This window comes from Patella vulgata, chromosome 8 (assembly GCF_932274485.2).
Source record: "Patella vulgata chromosome 8, xgPatVulg1.2, whole genome shotgun sequence".
NCBI classification, from domain to species: domain Eukaryota; kingdom Metazoa; phylum Mollusca; class Gastropoda; family Patellidae; genus Patella; species Patella vulgata.
In genome coordinates this window covers 40,521,992-40,538,370 of record NC_065886.2, presented here as the reverse complement: position 1 = coordinate 40,538,370, position 16,379 = coordinate 40,521,992, and the positions used below count along the sequence as shown (strand labels likewise).

The 16,379-nt window shown below is 33.3% G+C and overlaps 2 protein-coding genes across 2 annotated transcripts; both read left to right on the top strand.

Annotated features, from left to right (window-relative positions):
* Nucleotides 1–1,135: 1,135 nt before the first annotated feature.
* On the top strand, nt 1,136–8,276 carry LOC126831111 (mitochondrial ornithine transporter 1). The gene is made up of 6 exons (XM_050561743.2): nt 1,136–1,261; nt 2,039–2,149; nt 3,094–3,505; nt 4,522–4,694; nt 5,576–5,734; nt 6,448–8,276. The coding sequence occupies exons 2-6, from the start codon at nt 2,047–2,049 to the stop codon at nt 6,576–6,578; spliced, it is 978 nt and encodes a 325-aa protein (XP_050417700.1). The 5' UTR covers nt 1,136–1,261; nt 2,039–2,046; the 3' UTR covers nt 6,579–8,276.
* A 703-nt stretch (nt 8,277–8,979) lies between these two features.
* Nucleotides 8,980–11,524, top strand: LOC126831112 (V-type proton ATPase subunit E). The gene has a single exon (XM_050561744.2). It carries the CDS (start codon nt 9,159–9,161, stop codon nt 9,840–9,842), a length of 684 nt encoding a protein of 227 aa, XP_050417701.1. The 5' UTR covers nt 8,980–9,158; the 3' UTR covers nt 9,843–11,524.
* The last annotated feature ends 4,855 nt before the right edge of the window (nt 11,525–16,379 follow it).

The following is a 16,379-nucleotide window of genomic DNA, read 5'->3' as shown; positions in this document are numbered from 1 at the left end:
CGCACGACCGTGGGAACCTAGCATTACAGATTTGGAGTATAACCCCGCTGTTTTTCTCCGAGTTTTATCCTTTCCCACCCCACACCCCTGACAAAAGATCCCCATGCACAAGCGAGGTATTGAAATCACGATAAACCATAAGTCCAGAAATAACCTTGTTTGTGTTGACTTATGTTAAATTGTACTCACATTGGTTACTTGACATTTTTTAATGTTAAAGATAAATTATGGGGGATTAGATAAAGAGTTGGCAGTTCTCACTATAATAGTTAAAAACTAGATAATGTAAAGGGAATTTGCTGAAAATTTCAGTCAAATTGATCCACTCTAAACTGAGAAAATAGCGATTGAATTTTCGGCCTAGCCTCAATCATCATTACTAAAGTCGATACAATATAAAAAAAAAACATAATTTCTATTATCCATTTCATGATTAAATCTGGAATGAAAGTTAAGCGGTTAAATGGGGTCCTAATTTTAATCCAGTAAATACCGCAAGCTAGCATTGACAACGAGAGTTGATTATGGTCTGGATAAGTTAATTAATGTCTAATTAATAATTTAGATAACATTTCAGGCCTAAAGAAAGACCTGCAATAGACAGATTTAGCACTTGCATAATGTATGTTTAATCTCCTTCTCTCTCAGAACACAGTTAGACACGTCAATACGCAGGCCTGCACACGCATGACCTTAATTCGAATTTATATCCGATCGGCAATATAATTTTGCAGATCCAATGTCATCCCAGCAGTTACCATTCTATATAATAAAAGTTGGTATGTTTTGTGTCGAACGTTATTTAATTGTTAACTTGCACTGATTTTGAACCAATAAAAAAGTCTAGGGTATTAGGCTATTTAGACCTGTTTTACCCGGTTAAAACATAAATCATGCTAGCTCGATCGTGAGATTTTCACAGAATGGAGACTATTCCATTAACGAATGACACAAATGAGAATAGAGTCACATAAGCAAATGGGATTTGACATAAAACAAAAAAATAACATTTCTTTCCAATATTAGGATGCAATAAATATTGCCTGCGGCGGCCACGTGGCAACTTTCGATTTATTTACATGACCTTCCACCCTTAACCCCAGTTAACCAGCCAATGATATTGCAGGATTCTGGAGGTATGCACTTCCGGGTTTCTACTTTTGTAAATAAGGTTAAGGTGAACGAGATTTCCCAGATCAGGTTTACAAGTTCGAAGAAGGCAACAACGTAAAAACAGCGAAAACATTCATTCATAAGTTTGGTAAGACATGAACATTTAATATAATATATTTTATGATATATGAAGTTTATTTATTTAAAATGACATGTAATTTGTAGAAAAACGTAAAATGAAGAAGATATTAATTTTGATGTGTTGATATTTTAGTTGATTAATAAAACATTCACCCGGTATTTGAAAATGTTGTTCAAGTCAACATGACATTGACCTCATGGTAAAACGGTACTTATTGGCCCAATTATTATGAATTATACAAAGACTAACGCATAATCAGAGAGGTAAACTTTCAGACAGTTATCATCAGAATCTCGGCGAGTCCTATATATATAGCGCCAAGACATGTTTGGCATCATTAATAATCACTCATGATTATTACATCATCATATTGCGGTAAAGGATAGGTGCTGATGTAATAATGCCCTAGATTCATGAATGGACATATTCAGTGTTGCCCCCCCCCCCCCAGTTCCCCAATATTTATTATAGCTACTAAGTTAGATCATGGACCTTATAGGCCTATAACTAAGGTCCATGGTAAATGCGTTAGATATCGTGAATATACAGTATACATGTATGATGACCCAGGCTGTATCCCAAATCAATCAGTAAACTTCGTTCGTTCGTTTCTAGAGTTTCACGTCCACTTCACCTAAGGTGATCATATCGTAGCCAATCAGTAGACTACACTACACAGACTTATATCTTGTTCAAATTCCTGCACACTCTCCCGGAAAGTAGGACAATAAACCCCATTTCATTTCATTGTAACTGATATATGTGTGTTTTTTTTATAAACAGATATAAAAATGGAACAGAATCTAGAGTTAGTAGAAGCCAGGGCAGTGGCTGTTAAATCAAATAGACCGACTATTGTTGATGCTCTAATAGATTTAACAGGGGGAACTGCAGGTTAGTGCTAATATTGAAATTATTGTATACATACTTAACAGAATAGTCATTATATCGTCATGTAGGCACTTGGGGTTTTTTTTTAACATGTTTTGAAGGCACATTTGTATTCCAGAATAAAGAGCAAATATCGACTTTTAGATCATACATTGTAAAAAGTAGTCTTACCATTAATTATTAAGATCAGCTATTCTAAGTATTAGTTATGGCTATATAGTTCCTATCCTAATTAACCATCAAACTTTAAAAGATTTTATCTAACCTTGTTTTAATTATCTAAATTACTACCTAGTTAACATTTTTCATTCCTAATTCTTAAAAGATTGAATCTAACCTGGTTTTAATAATCTAAATTACTACCCAATTAACACTTTTCATCCCAGATTTAAAAAAACCCCAAAAAAACCTTTTACAAATTGACAGTTGGTATTTGTTTTAGAGTAGATGCAAATGGTATGTTAGTTTCATCTTCAATAGAAGGCTTGATCCTGCTGTAATACCTAGCATATTTCGTCACTAATTTCGATTGGCTACTGACCCAGCTGGGGAGCTCTCAGATTCCTTAAAAGAAAATATCATCGTAAATACCGAGTCTTGCACTTCTCAGCTAAAATGTCTACTTCTGATAATAAAGTTACAAAGTTCAAGGTTAGTTCGATGTCAGGGTTTCGGTGAAGGTCACCATGTTTGATTTGAGTGTGTTTGTGTCACAGCCTCTGATTCGACAACACTGTTGTTCACGTGTCTGTGGTAAAGGGAATCTCTGATTAATCTGACAACGGCTAGATGTTGTAATACTGGTGGTCATTGCTTCAGGAACATGGATTAGTTTAGAAAGTAAAACTTTATAAACCTTCGTCCATTTCCATTTTTAAATACCTATGTCTACTTTGTATACGAATTTAAATCAAATTTGTCAAATATTTCTTTCTTTTAATTAACAGGTGGTGCCGCTACTGTATTCGTTGGTCAACCATTAGACACCGTTAAGGTCAAGATGCAAACATTTCCCGAATTATATAGAAACGCTTTTTATTGTTTCAAAGAAACTTATAAACAGGATGGTATACGTCGAGGACTTTATGCTGGAACAGTTCCATCACTTGCTGCCAACATCGCAGAAAATGCTGTCTTATTTTGTTTTTACGGAATGTGTCAAAAGGTCGTAGGTTCGATACGAAATAAATCAGACATAAAAACACTAAATCCATTAGAAAATGCATTGGCTGGTGGTGGAGCAGCCTTTTTTTCTAGTTTTGCATTGTGTCCAACAGAGTTGATTAAATGTAGATTACAAGCGATGAGAGAAATGGCGACACAGGGGGAGTTAGAAGGAGGATTAAACAGATTAAAAATGTAAGTCATCTGTTTTTATACCACGGATGTACAAGTATGTAGATAAATGTAGAAGAAGAAGTTGAAGCAGATTATCGTTTTGCAATTGCCATATCTAAAATCAAGATACATGTATTTACAAAAAAAAATTATTGTAGCTGAAAACTAGAAGACGCAATAGACAATCGTTTTACCGTCTGGGGTATTCCAAAATGTTGGCCTCTCCACGGACTAACAGATGGTACACATGAACAAAGTTTCAGCCTTTTACCAGATATTATTGTAGCTGAAAACTAGAAGACGCAATAGACAATCGTTTTACCGTCTGGGGTATTCCAAAATGTTGGCCTCTCCACGGACTAACAGATGGTACGCATGAACAAAGTTTCAGCCTTTACCAGATAGAAATGAAACAAATACCATGTGTTTGCAAAAGTATTGAGTTGATGAGACATTCTATTCTCTTACAGAGGACAATAGTTTTTAATCCCATCCAAACAACTAACATTCCTTGTCATCCATGCAGGCCGATGATAACTTAAGTGAGAACCAGGCCCCAATTTTACAAAACATTCTCTGACATAAGTTGAGTTGATTCAAAATTGGTTGTCTTATTTTAACTAAAATATAGCCCTTTATAAAACTTTTGTTGTTTTAATGTATCAAATACTTCAAAAAGAGACATGTGCAAAGTTTTGTGTCTCTGGATCAAAGATGTTTCTCATCAACTGTGATTGAATGTTGAGTAAATTCTTAAATTATGTCTGTGAATGCTTTGTAAAAACTGGGGCCAGATTAACTGAAAAGATTCATTTCATCCCAGCTGAACCCAGGCCAGTGTTCTTACCACACAATCCCTCAAAAGAGGCCATGGCAGAAATGTCTGATTATTTCACTATTATGCTCACACATATTTTCGGGATTGGCAGAAATGTTGTAGACTTAATTCAGTCAATCTGAAATTTCCCAGACTAACAATCTAGCATCCCACTATGCACTCTAATCTTATGTGTAATCAGATTTTCCTTTTTTTACAGAGGACCATGGGGGTTAACTAAAGAGATATTAGTAAATGAAGGTATACAGGGAATGTATAAAGGGTTAACCAGTACCTTCGTTAGAGAAATGCCCGGTTATTTTTTCTTTTTTGGTGGATATGAAATTACAAAACAGCTTCTTACCCCAAAGGGAGGTAACAAAGATGATATTGGTAAGTTGATGATGAGAATCAAACAGAACCTAAGATTAAAGTGAATTAGAACTTTACCGGATGTGTCAGGAATTACATGTATTAGCGAGCATGTATGTTTACAGGGTATTTTAAGAATTAGCCAACAAGTAGATTGACTTCGTCAACCTCTTATAATCAGAGCTTTGTAATTAAGCTGAAAATACCATTAGATTGATTTATAATATCATAGTGGCTAGTTCATTGGTTTATCAATTAGGATTAGGATGGGTTGGGTGGTGTCGATTCCCTGGTTGTACGTGACAAGGAATAGGGTCACCTGTCCAACCTCGTGTGTTTTCTCTCTGGGTCCTCAGGTTTCCTCCCACTGCTGGTGTGAGCGATTTATTGAAATAATATTTTTTTAACCACATGTTAGTCCCAAAAAGAGCTAGTGACCCATAGTCTGTCATTGAGTCAAGTGGCGTAATTACAATTCCCCAGTGTACATGACAAGGAGTAGGATCGCCTGCCATTATGTGGGGGGGGGGGGGTTGGATGACCGATTGGCTAGCGTGTATGTGTTGTGTCATAAGGTCTATCATTTAGTCAACTGGTGTGGTTTTGATTCCCCGGTGTACGTGACAAGGAGTAGGGTCATCTATTCAACCTCATGGGTTTTCTCTGGGTTACTCTGGTTTCCTCCCACTGCTAAAGACCCCCTATTGAAATAAAATAGAACCATATGTTAGTCCCGAAATGACCTGGTTTGTGTTCTCTCTCTCAATCGGGGTTTTTCAAGAAACATCTACGTCTGATATAATCGTGGATTTAGATCCTTGATTCCAACCTGTATGAATCTGACAAATATTGTTATTACTATCAACTATATAAAACTTTACTTTTGTTATTATTACATTTAGGTGTTATAAGAACTATAGTTTGTGGAGGTGTTGGTGGCATGGCATTATGGGTGGCTATTTTTCCTGCTGATGTGGTTAAATCAAGGATTCAAGTTCAATCTACTAGTAGTGTGGCACCGTCCTTCACGTCTACAATACTCAAAATATTCCGGACTGAAGGTAAGCTTCATTCAAAGTTTACAATCTCAATATTTACTTGAATAATTATTAAAGTTTCCTTACCTTATATTAAAGATGCATAATTATATAAGATTTAGATAAATAACTGGATTGTTTTGCTATAATACATGTCATTCAATAATAGATAATGACAAATGAATATATTTTAAATTTCATTCAAATTACTTAAATGGAATAATCTACCTTTTAGTTTAAAACACATTTATTTAAACAAGCTTTTAACTGTATATACAACTTTCAATAATATATCCTTAATTTTGGTTTTAAATTATGATGATATTGTCACTTTGTAAATATTAAGTGCCCCCTGAATGTGATGTGAAAGGGCGCACTATAAATATGCTGTAATAAAAATACTAATTTTGAATCCCTTGCAAACTACAGCCTTGTAAAAGTTGAATCTCTAAAAGGAATTTGGTCCAAGAATGGTTCTATTCCACTTAGCATTTAAAAAGATATAAGGAATTAGAAATATCTCAACATATTGCATCTTCTGTAGACAATATGGCTCCTTTTTAATTCGACTGAATCCAAGCCAGGAGATTATTTCCAGTACAATTGTTCATGATTTCTGATAATTATGATTACTGATAGTTATGACCCTTGATCAATTAGAAAAATCTTATGGACCCTCGAGTTTGTTTTTAGTATGTGAATAATTTACTATAAACTTGTTATCTTTTTAATTTCAGGAATCGGTGCTTTATATAAAGGACTTGGACCAACTTTAGTACGAACTTTCCCTGCTACTGGGGCTCTTTTCTTGGCTTACGAAACAACAAAGAAATATTTATCTGGTTTTTATGATGGAATATTTGGATGATGTGTGATTAGGTTTAGATTGTATATAATATAAAAGTCTAGCTTTAAAAAAATAACATAGTCTTGTAAATACAATACTCATTGAACAAGGAGTTAGGAGAGTTCCCTAGTTCTAAGGCAGATTACCCAATATACACCGGGTAATAGTATAGCAATTTGAGTGGTTTACTGCTGATTGTTTTTATAAACAGTATTATTTTATGACCCTTTACATGGCGTTTGTGAGAGAATGTTAAAGGACAACAAGGGAGACAGGAAAAAAGACAGTATTAATTCAAACTGGAAGAATTCAATTTAAAACATAATCCTATTAAAACAATGTTCGTATTGATCTTCGTATAACAAACCTATAACCAACCTGAAGACTACGGCTTAAAACATAATCTTATCCCCCCAAAAAAAATTCAAATTGATCTTCTCCAGACAAAATTATATCACCTCAAGGACCAAAACTTAAAACATATCCAAACAATGTTCATATTGATCTTCTCAAGACAAAACAAAATTCAACTGAAAGGATTCATAATAGTATTTAAAAAATTTTAAAACTGTATCCAATTCGATGACAACATCTTAACCTTTTAGCATCTGGACTGCTTGAGACTACTGCTCTCACTAGTACCTCAAACTGCCTGAGTTATGTGAATAGCTGTGATCATATTTAACAGTAGTTCAATCATTCCAGTTGTATCAGGCAGTCCAGGGAGGTTTCAAGCAGTTTCAAAAATGAACTAAGAATCTCAATATCCAAAGATTGTGTTTCTCTAATTTTTATAGGGGACTGGGGTAGACAATGTTTACATGTACCAAGTGCTAAAGCTGAAAACATACACTTTGAAAAAAGTTATACATAAACGATCTTCTAAAGACAAAGCTAAAGTGATTTGAAAGGCTTGATTGGCCATTGGACATGTAATAAAATGAGGGGTTGGGTGGTTTAGTGGTTTAATGTGTGGGTGTGAAATCACAAGGTCGGATATTGAGTCATGTTTCGATTCCTCACTTGAACATGACAAGGAGTAGGGTCAACTGTCCAACCTTTTGAGTTTTTTTCTGGGTCCTCCGACTACCAAATACCCCTTCGCACAAGTGATTTATTGAAATACAATAAAATAAATGTATGAATGAAATAAGGTTTAATGTAAACCAGGCTAATGAAGACAGGCATTGTTTTATATTATATTATGTCTGTGGTCTGAGAAGAGGATACTGGATTTGAAATATTTTGAGTTTATATCTATTTACACATCAACGAAAAATGATTGTGGCATCTACATTTTTGGTTATGATCTTTAGTATAATTGCAGTATATAAATATATAAATAATACTTTTTATCACTTATTTGTCAACTGTTTATGAATTATTGTATTGGCCCTCTGTATTGTGTTGTACACAAAATACAGGAATGTTGACTAAAAAATATATTTCTATGGACCTCAGACTGCTTTAGACCATTTAAATAAGCATTTTGTGATAAAAGGTTTTGGAACAGGAAATGATAATGAGATGAATCTCACAACTGCAGAGCTAATGTTCATTATAGAATCACAATACTGGTTGATCTCAGAATTTAAAACCTTTAATGATAAGCATCTTCTATTTTAAGCCAAGGGACATCTCAATGTGTTGAGTTTTACAATTTTAAGATATATTATGAATCTTATTGTTTATAGAGAATAATAGTTGAATAAAAATATATCTTTTTCATATTGTTTCATTTATCAAGAATAATAGTCATCAACTGATGTTGGCATTTTTTGTATGCTCAGTCTTATTAGAAAAATACAGCTAGGATGCACTGAAAAACACCCATGGCATGGCAGCAAATATCTCCTTGAGTAGCGTGATAGGATGCTTCTTAAGTGTTGATCTAATTGGCTAACAGTTGTGAGAACAACTTAAACTTCTAGTACTCAATGCTTTTAAATGGTGTAAAAAGAAGTTGACAACCATGATCACAGCGTTTACATTATTAGGCTTTGATATTTATTATAAATGGACAGTTGACTAATTTCAAATACAAGCTGAATATGAATTTTTCCTCAAGTCACTTCACAAACCCGGCTTCTTTAAATAGAATCTTGTGTATTATAGGGCCTATAGTTTTGGATTTAAACAAACTTTTGATAGATACAGTACGGTACCCGGTAGTTTGAATATATTTTCTGTCAAAATATATCATCAAATCACACAGTTTGCACACAGGAAGGAATTTTTAACAATTAAAATCTATATTTTCCTTATTATTTTTGGCCGGATTAGTATGATACTACTAGTGTTCCTTTAATCAAAGTAGACTAATAATTGTCTTGTGTAGATTAGAATATTTTTGGGTTACCGAGACTAAACCTTGCTCAGATCCACGTCCAAATCTTGAACGATAAAGGGTTTGTCACGTGATTTGTGTAAACACACGATAGATGTCGCTGTAACTATAATGGTCTTGTGACTTGTCATTTCACCGACACTGCAGAGAAGATAACGGATTAACCTTGTAAAGGTTAGTTTATTGTGGAAACAGAAACAGTCTTTTACTACTTCAGAACACTTAGAAACCCAAAAAGTGTTAAAACCGACAAAATGGCGCTCAGCGATGCCGACGTACAAAAACAAATCAAGCACATGATGGCTTTCATTGAACAAGAAGCCAATGAAAAAGCCGAAGAGATTGATGCCAAAGCCGAAGAAGAATTTAATATTGAAAAGGGTCGACTTGTTCAGCAGCAGAGAGTTAAAATTATGGAGCTTTTTGAGAGAAAAGAAAAACAAGTCGAGCTACAAAAGAAAATTCAGAGCAGTAATTTATTGAATCAGGCAAGACTGCGAGTGTTGAAGGCGAGAGAAGATCACATCCGTGATGTGCTTGAAGAAGCCAGACGAAGATTAGGCCAAGTCACAAAAGATACCAATAAATATAGAGGTGTCTTGGAAGGTCTGATCGCACAAGGCCTATATCAGTTGATGGAACCCAATGTTATCGTACGTTGCCGCGAACAGGACTTGGAATTAGTACGTGAATGTACTCCCAGGGCAGCCCAGAAATACAAGGAAGCCATGAAGGGAAAAGAAGTCAAAGTGACAATCGATACAGATAATTACCTCAGTTCTAATTGTTCTGGTGGAGTCGAAGTTGTGGCACAAGGTGGAAAATTTCTTGTAGAAAATACACTTGACAGTCGACTATCACTGATGAGCCAACAAATGCTGCCTAAAATGAGAGAAACACTTTTTGGTCGAAATCCAAATCGACGATTTACTGATTAAGATCTATCGCACAATAGCTAGTGATTGTACATTCCATGATATGGAAAATGCAGTATCAAAATCTAAATATATAACATTATTCTAGTTTTACTTATTATTATTAAGTCCCAGTCAAATAGAGTGCATTTGAGATAGAATGGTAAATTTTAAAAATTGTTGACAGTGCTAGTAATTATATTATGTACCGGTCTGGTAGTGGTAATTTATATAATATGTATTCTTGTGTGTTGGTAGGTTTAGCCAATGTCTATAACTTTCGTAATATAAATCTTAGCATAAAAGTGTATCTATGTATGTTAATTGTATGTATATATATATATATATATTATTGTATTAAATGTCTTAAGAACAAAATCAATCATTTATGTATAGTAATTTGAGAAATTTGTATAAATTTGCTAAAGCATTTACATGTGAATATACAAGATTGCGCTTAGAGCATGCGATATGGATGGAGTGAGTACAATCATAAATGTACATTGTTATTGTTAGGTCAGGTCCATCATATTATTTTTCTATCAAGAATCTTGCTCTTGTCAAGAGTATTCTTAAAGTTGATGTTAAATTTTGCACAAAGAAAAAACTGAAAAGTCTGTAAAATAGATAGGTATTGACATAGCTGGTTGGCTGAAATTTGGTGTGAGGCCATCATTAGTCATTTTAAACAACCCCAGAAATATTAATGTCCCTAGGAGTGTAGGGTATACGAAAGTAGAAACGGAAAATTCAAGGTATAAAGCTGTCGAGCAAGAGGTTGAAAATGTTAAGATTGAGAAAGCCCAAATCACTTAAGGACAATTGGTGCAAGCATTCATTAGTTACATTTTGTCATTTGTAGACATCAAAAAGAGACTTTGCTCAAAAAAACATATGGTGGCCTGCAGCCTGTTAATTTCAAGATATTGTTATAGAAGATGTTAATAGTATTAAGAATTGTGATAAGATTTCAACCTTCTAAATGTCTTGTCATAAACTGCAGTACCCACAAAAATGCATTTGTGGCTAAACAGTTTTGTAAAATCTATCAATTATTAATATTTCCACAAGGGATATTTTTAGTTGACGGTACACTTAATTTTAGGTCAGGATATATTTAGTGATAATAATACAATTTATGTTGAACATATTTTGTTTTCCTAGTAACCAAGTTATGTGTATAATATACATATATAGGTAAAAGTACATGTGAATGCCTTGATAATGTGAAGTAAATATTTGAATTAAATTGGCACTGTTTCAAAAAACACAATCATGCTGGTTGGTACTAAAGTTATTTATCTCTTCCAGAATTATAAACTAAATGTTATTTAAATTTTTGTTGATTTTTTTTTTTTTTTAATGTCTTACGATATTAGAATTCTAGTCATCAGGATTTGTACAGCATGAAAGCAATGAAGTAAAGGTAATAGATGATATTGCTTGATAAAGATTAGAGAAAATTAGTTGAAAGTCATTGGATTTCATAGAATTGTGTCTTGTATAGCCTATAAAGTTTTGATTAGCTATTTGTATGATCCAAGAAGCCATGCTAGCTTGTTAACAAATATACAGAAATTCTGTACATGTAGATTTTTGAAATTAGATATCTATAAAAGTAAGACGGAAATGATCCGAACATACGTGTAGATATAAAAATTTGTTAGTACCGGTAGTAAAATTTAAAATAAATTTAAAAAAAAAACCCAACATTATTCAACTTTTTATATTAATGACATCCCCCGCCTTTCGAAAAATGCAGAGGACTACATTCACCTTCTAATTGAGCTAGAATGTTCAGACTTGGTGTTGGTTTTTTTTTGGATGAATGAGCATTTTCTGCTTAGGTTAAGCAGAGATAAACAATTTGATTGGTTGATGCTTTGGGGCACGATAACTTTAGTTCTAATTATGTGAGAGTGATAGAACTTGGTCTATGTATGGCTTCGTACATCAATACCTTGACTAAGTTCGATAATGAGCATTTTATGCTCCGGGTAAGACCAAGCAGCGCGATAAGCAATTTGATTGGTTGAGACTTCAGAACACAATAACCTCTTTCTAATTGATGTAGAATGTCTAAATTTCGTTTGGGCGTTCAATGGGTGAATGTCTTGACAGAGTTCAAAGATGAGCATTTTCTGCTTAGGGTAAGCAGAGATAGGCAATTTGATTGGTTGATGCTTTGGAACACAATAACTTTAATAATAAAGTGATAGTGATGAAACTTGGTGTATAGTTTCATCACATCAATACACTGACTAAGTTCGATAATGAGCATTTTCGGCTAAGGGTATTGTAAGCAGTGCGATAAGCGATTTGATTAGTCAAGATTTTGGAGCTTGACAACTTTGATTCTAATTGATTCATAGTGTTTAAACTTTGTGTATAGTTTCATTACACCAATACCTTAACAAAGTTTGATGCTGAGCATTTTCTGCTTAAGCAAAGTATAATCTTCAATCTGAGTGGTCGAGACTTTGGAACACAATAACTCTCCTAACTGAGGAAGAATGTTCAAACTTGGTGTACACTGTACACCTATGTTGATTATGTGAATGCCTTGACAGAGTTTGATTATGCACATTTTCCACAAAGGCTAAGCAGAGGTATGTTCTGGAAACAAAACTTGGACATAAGAACAGCCCATTTCAATGTCCCTCCCTTGAAAAATGATAATGAAAAAAGTGGCATAGTATTGTTTATAATTTAAGTTACATTTTCTTGCTGACAATGATAATGCCTTATTAAAATCTATATAAAAGGAATTATATTTCCTCTTTAATTGAACCAATGATAAATATATACAAAATAAGGCAAATCAAAAAAATATCTTGTTTCTCAGACACTCCCCTGCATTACTTAAAAAGAGAGATGCATGATGCACTCCCCTGCATGATGCCGTTTCATTAAATAATTAACAATGATCTCAGTAATTACTGCACTATCATTCTGGTCACAAGAAGTAACTTTATAGGCTCAAGCTGACAAACAACTTCTGGGTAATTCCATGTCAAGTAGACCAGTGCTTGTAAACTCACCCCCTCAGAATATTATGATAAAATACATGTTATAGTACATGCAAATTTATGTAAACCAGCCAGTTATATGACTCCAGTAGTATTAATATAGACTGAAATATGGCCTTTTGAATAGGGGTATACCTTTGCAAGTTTTGAAACTACTATTCTATGAATCAATTTTGGTGTACTGATTTTATATCTTCTAGTAAAGACAATATTCTTGAAATTATGGGGTTTGTAAGAGAATATTATATAGATTAAGAATTCACTATCCAATTTTGCAGAACAAGTAACGTCAACTGTGTGTGGAGTGCCCTAAGTGCTTGTGCCAAAAAATACCCAACAATATTTCAATACAGTGTAGAAATTTTACTACACTATATTAGAAGTTGTTACTTATCATATGTATAATGTATCAATGGGTATTGTTTGAACAAACATTATTAAAAGCCATATCTTTGTTGATTTCTTGTAAAATTAGCTTTGAAAATTGACTCAAACAGGATATAGCTAAATTCACTTTTTTTCAAATGTTAACCATGTATAGGAGCCCTACACGATGAAATATGAAACTTTGGGTAAATGTTGCATTTACACTTATCTATCAATGATGAAAGCCCCATCTTTGATATTTTATGCCTTTCATTTTTTTTATGTTCATTAAATTTGAACAGTAAATTACGACTTTTTTCATTTTTTGCCAATTTGAATGGATTGATTATAATACTTCTAATTGCCTGATCATCATGAAACGAAACCTTCTAAAAATGTTTTGCACTTACTTAACAATTATGCATCAGACTGGGGGTACCATTAATTTATGATTCAATATTAAAAACATGGAAAATTCAAGTTTTTATCCTGTTAAAATATTTACATTTTTTGCCGATATGACAGGATATCACTTCAAATATGATAAAATCACACCTTTTAAGATCAGGCCTGTGACTACACATAGCTTCTATTACCTGTATTTTAGTGTAATAAAATTTCTACACTGTATTGAAATACCAATTTTTGTCACTTTAGGCGTTGACGTACTTGATCTGTAAAATTTGATGGTGAATTCCTAATCTATATAACGTTTTCTTAGAAATCCCATAATTTCAAGAATATTGTCTAACAGGAAGATACAAAATCAGTACACCACAATCGAGTCATAGAATAGTAGTTTGAAAGCCTGCTAAAGGGTATGGAGGGTTGGAAGATCGAATGGTTAGCAAGTCCGCGCTGTATCATAAGGTCTGTCATTGAGTCAACTGGTGTGGTTTCGATTCCCTAGTTGTACATGAAAAGGAGTAGGGTTGTCTGTCCAACGTCGTGGGTTTTCTCCAGGTCCTCCAGTTTCCTCCCACTGCTAAAGACCCCTACACGCAAGCAAATTATTGAAATAAAATTGACCATGTGTTAGTCCCGGAATGACCTAGTTTGTGTGAGTGGACATTAAACCCCATTTCTCTCTCTCTCTCAATAAAGGGTAGCCTGATTCAAATAGTCATATCTCAGTCAATGGTAATACTAGAGTCATATAACCCTTGAGTTTACAGAAGTCTGTACTGTAACATTATTTTGTTTTTCATAATTTTCTGAAGGGGTCACTTTACAACTTTTTGAGAATTTGGTCCACTTGACATGGAATGACCGTCTTGTGACCTAATTCTGGCCTCTACTAAACCCAACTAGAAATGTCTGATAAGAAAAATTTTGAAATAGCATCCCTGGGCTCAACTATCAAGTATACAACCCTGATAAATGTTATTGACAATCTTAAATGTTACAGGATTATCATAATTACATTCCCATAAAACAGCATGATGAAATAAATGTTAGTGCCAAGTATAGTTAACATATTTTCTAGAAGGATTGTCAGAGAACCAGACCATTTTTTTGTATGGCCTAATTATATGATACTTTTCTCCACCTGAAACATTCTCAGACTTAAGTTACAAATGTACTCTAAATTTTGACTAAAATATAGCCTTTTATAACCTCATGTTGTTTTAATGTATGAAATACATCAATAAGAAATTATGTGCAACGTTTTAATTGTGTTTCTGGATTGAAGATATATCTCATAAACAGTATTGAAAGTTGATTAAATTTGTAATTTAAGTCTGAGAATGCCTGGGGGCTGGAAATAATACTAGATATCTTATATAAAAAAAAATAATTATATACAATAATGTTTAGTATTTTCTATATAACAAAACATTAACAAATTTTTAACCTGATATTTCATAATAATACTATAGAGCCTCTTGTGATAAAAAATATCTGGGATACATTGTCAACTGGATGACTGAGAAAAGGTTCTTTACAATATACAAAATTTGTGCTATATTGTCCAGAATTGTTTTTGTTGTATTTAAAGAACAGATTATTTAGACCGGATTGATCATGACTACATATTTTTATCATTACCCAATCAACTACTGTAGTTTCTATAAATACATTTTCAGTATGTAAGTCATATATATATATTGATTGCTTAATAATATGCAATTGAGCAGCACTGGTTATTGATTTCATGCCACCATCTTTTTGTATCTGATACCATTATTACAGAGGTTTGTTTATCTGCTCCAAATTTGTTTTAACTTGATTTTATGTAAATTAGACTACATTTTAAGGTCATATCTACCATATTTTACATGATTTATTTCCTTCTCCATAATTAGAATTTTCTTGTGCATCTTTTCATATGGTTGTATTTCTAAACCAATAAAAAGGTGTTTCATTGGTACTGTTTCAAAATGTTGAACAAGGGTTGTTCCCAACAATTATTAACAGCCAAATGTCAGATTTCAATGAAAAGATCAATTTTGTGACATATCACCAAGTACCGTAAATCAAAGGTAGCCAGTATTGTTCATTGGTGAGCTACACATCTGTTCAATTGAACTTAACTGAACGATATTCATATGGTTAAATATGCCTTTACATTATAGAACTATAAATTACAGCTCCATGTTGTTTAAGCAGCCACACTTACATAGTTTAGAAAATCTTTAGAAATACATTTTATGTAGCCTAACCGTACAACATTTTACATATATTTTGATGTCACACATTTGTACTGCTATGCTATTCTAAATAGCTATGCTTTTTTTAAGTAAGGTATCTCCTGAACAATTTAGAAAACCTAGATACAACCTTTTGACTCAGAGGTGACAATATTCTTTATTTGTAAAATATTTCTACAGTTATTTGGTTTAACCAAGCATGTAACATAAAGTAAAACAAATATAAGCAATAACATAACAATTTTAATATAGTAATATTATTATGTCAATATAATAAAAATGAAAAACATACAGGAAAAATTTGACTTTAGATACGCTATTTTACTACAGTTTTATTACTATAAACAGGTATAGGGTACGGCAACATTCCCTTATAGAGTAATTAAAGCTGGACAGGCTGGTACATCTGCGTGGAGACTGGATCAAAAAACGATACCGGCGAGGCGGAGTAGTAAAATAAAATTAAAGAATCCCCGCACAACAGACTTGTAGAAGTCTGTTGTGCAGGGATTCTT

Coding starts and splice junctions, on each gene's coding strand:
- LOC126831111 (XM_050561743.2), top strand. CDS start 2,047: ATGGAACAGAATCTAGAGTTAGTAGAAGCCAGGGCAGTGGCTGTTAAA. Junction 2,150..3,093: donor TTTAACAGGGGGAACTGCAG/GTTAGTGCTAAT, acceptor TTTAATTAACAG/GTGGTGCCGCTACTGTATTC. Junction 3,506..4,521: donor GGATTAAACAGATTAAAAAT/GTAAGTCATCTG, acceptor CTTTTTTTACAG/AGGACCATGGGGGTTAACTA.
- LOC126831112 (XM_050561744.2), top strand. CDS start 9,159: ATGGCGCTCAGCGATGCCGACGTACAAAAACAAATCAAGCACATGATG.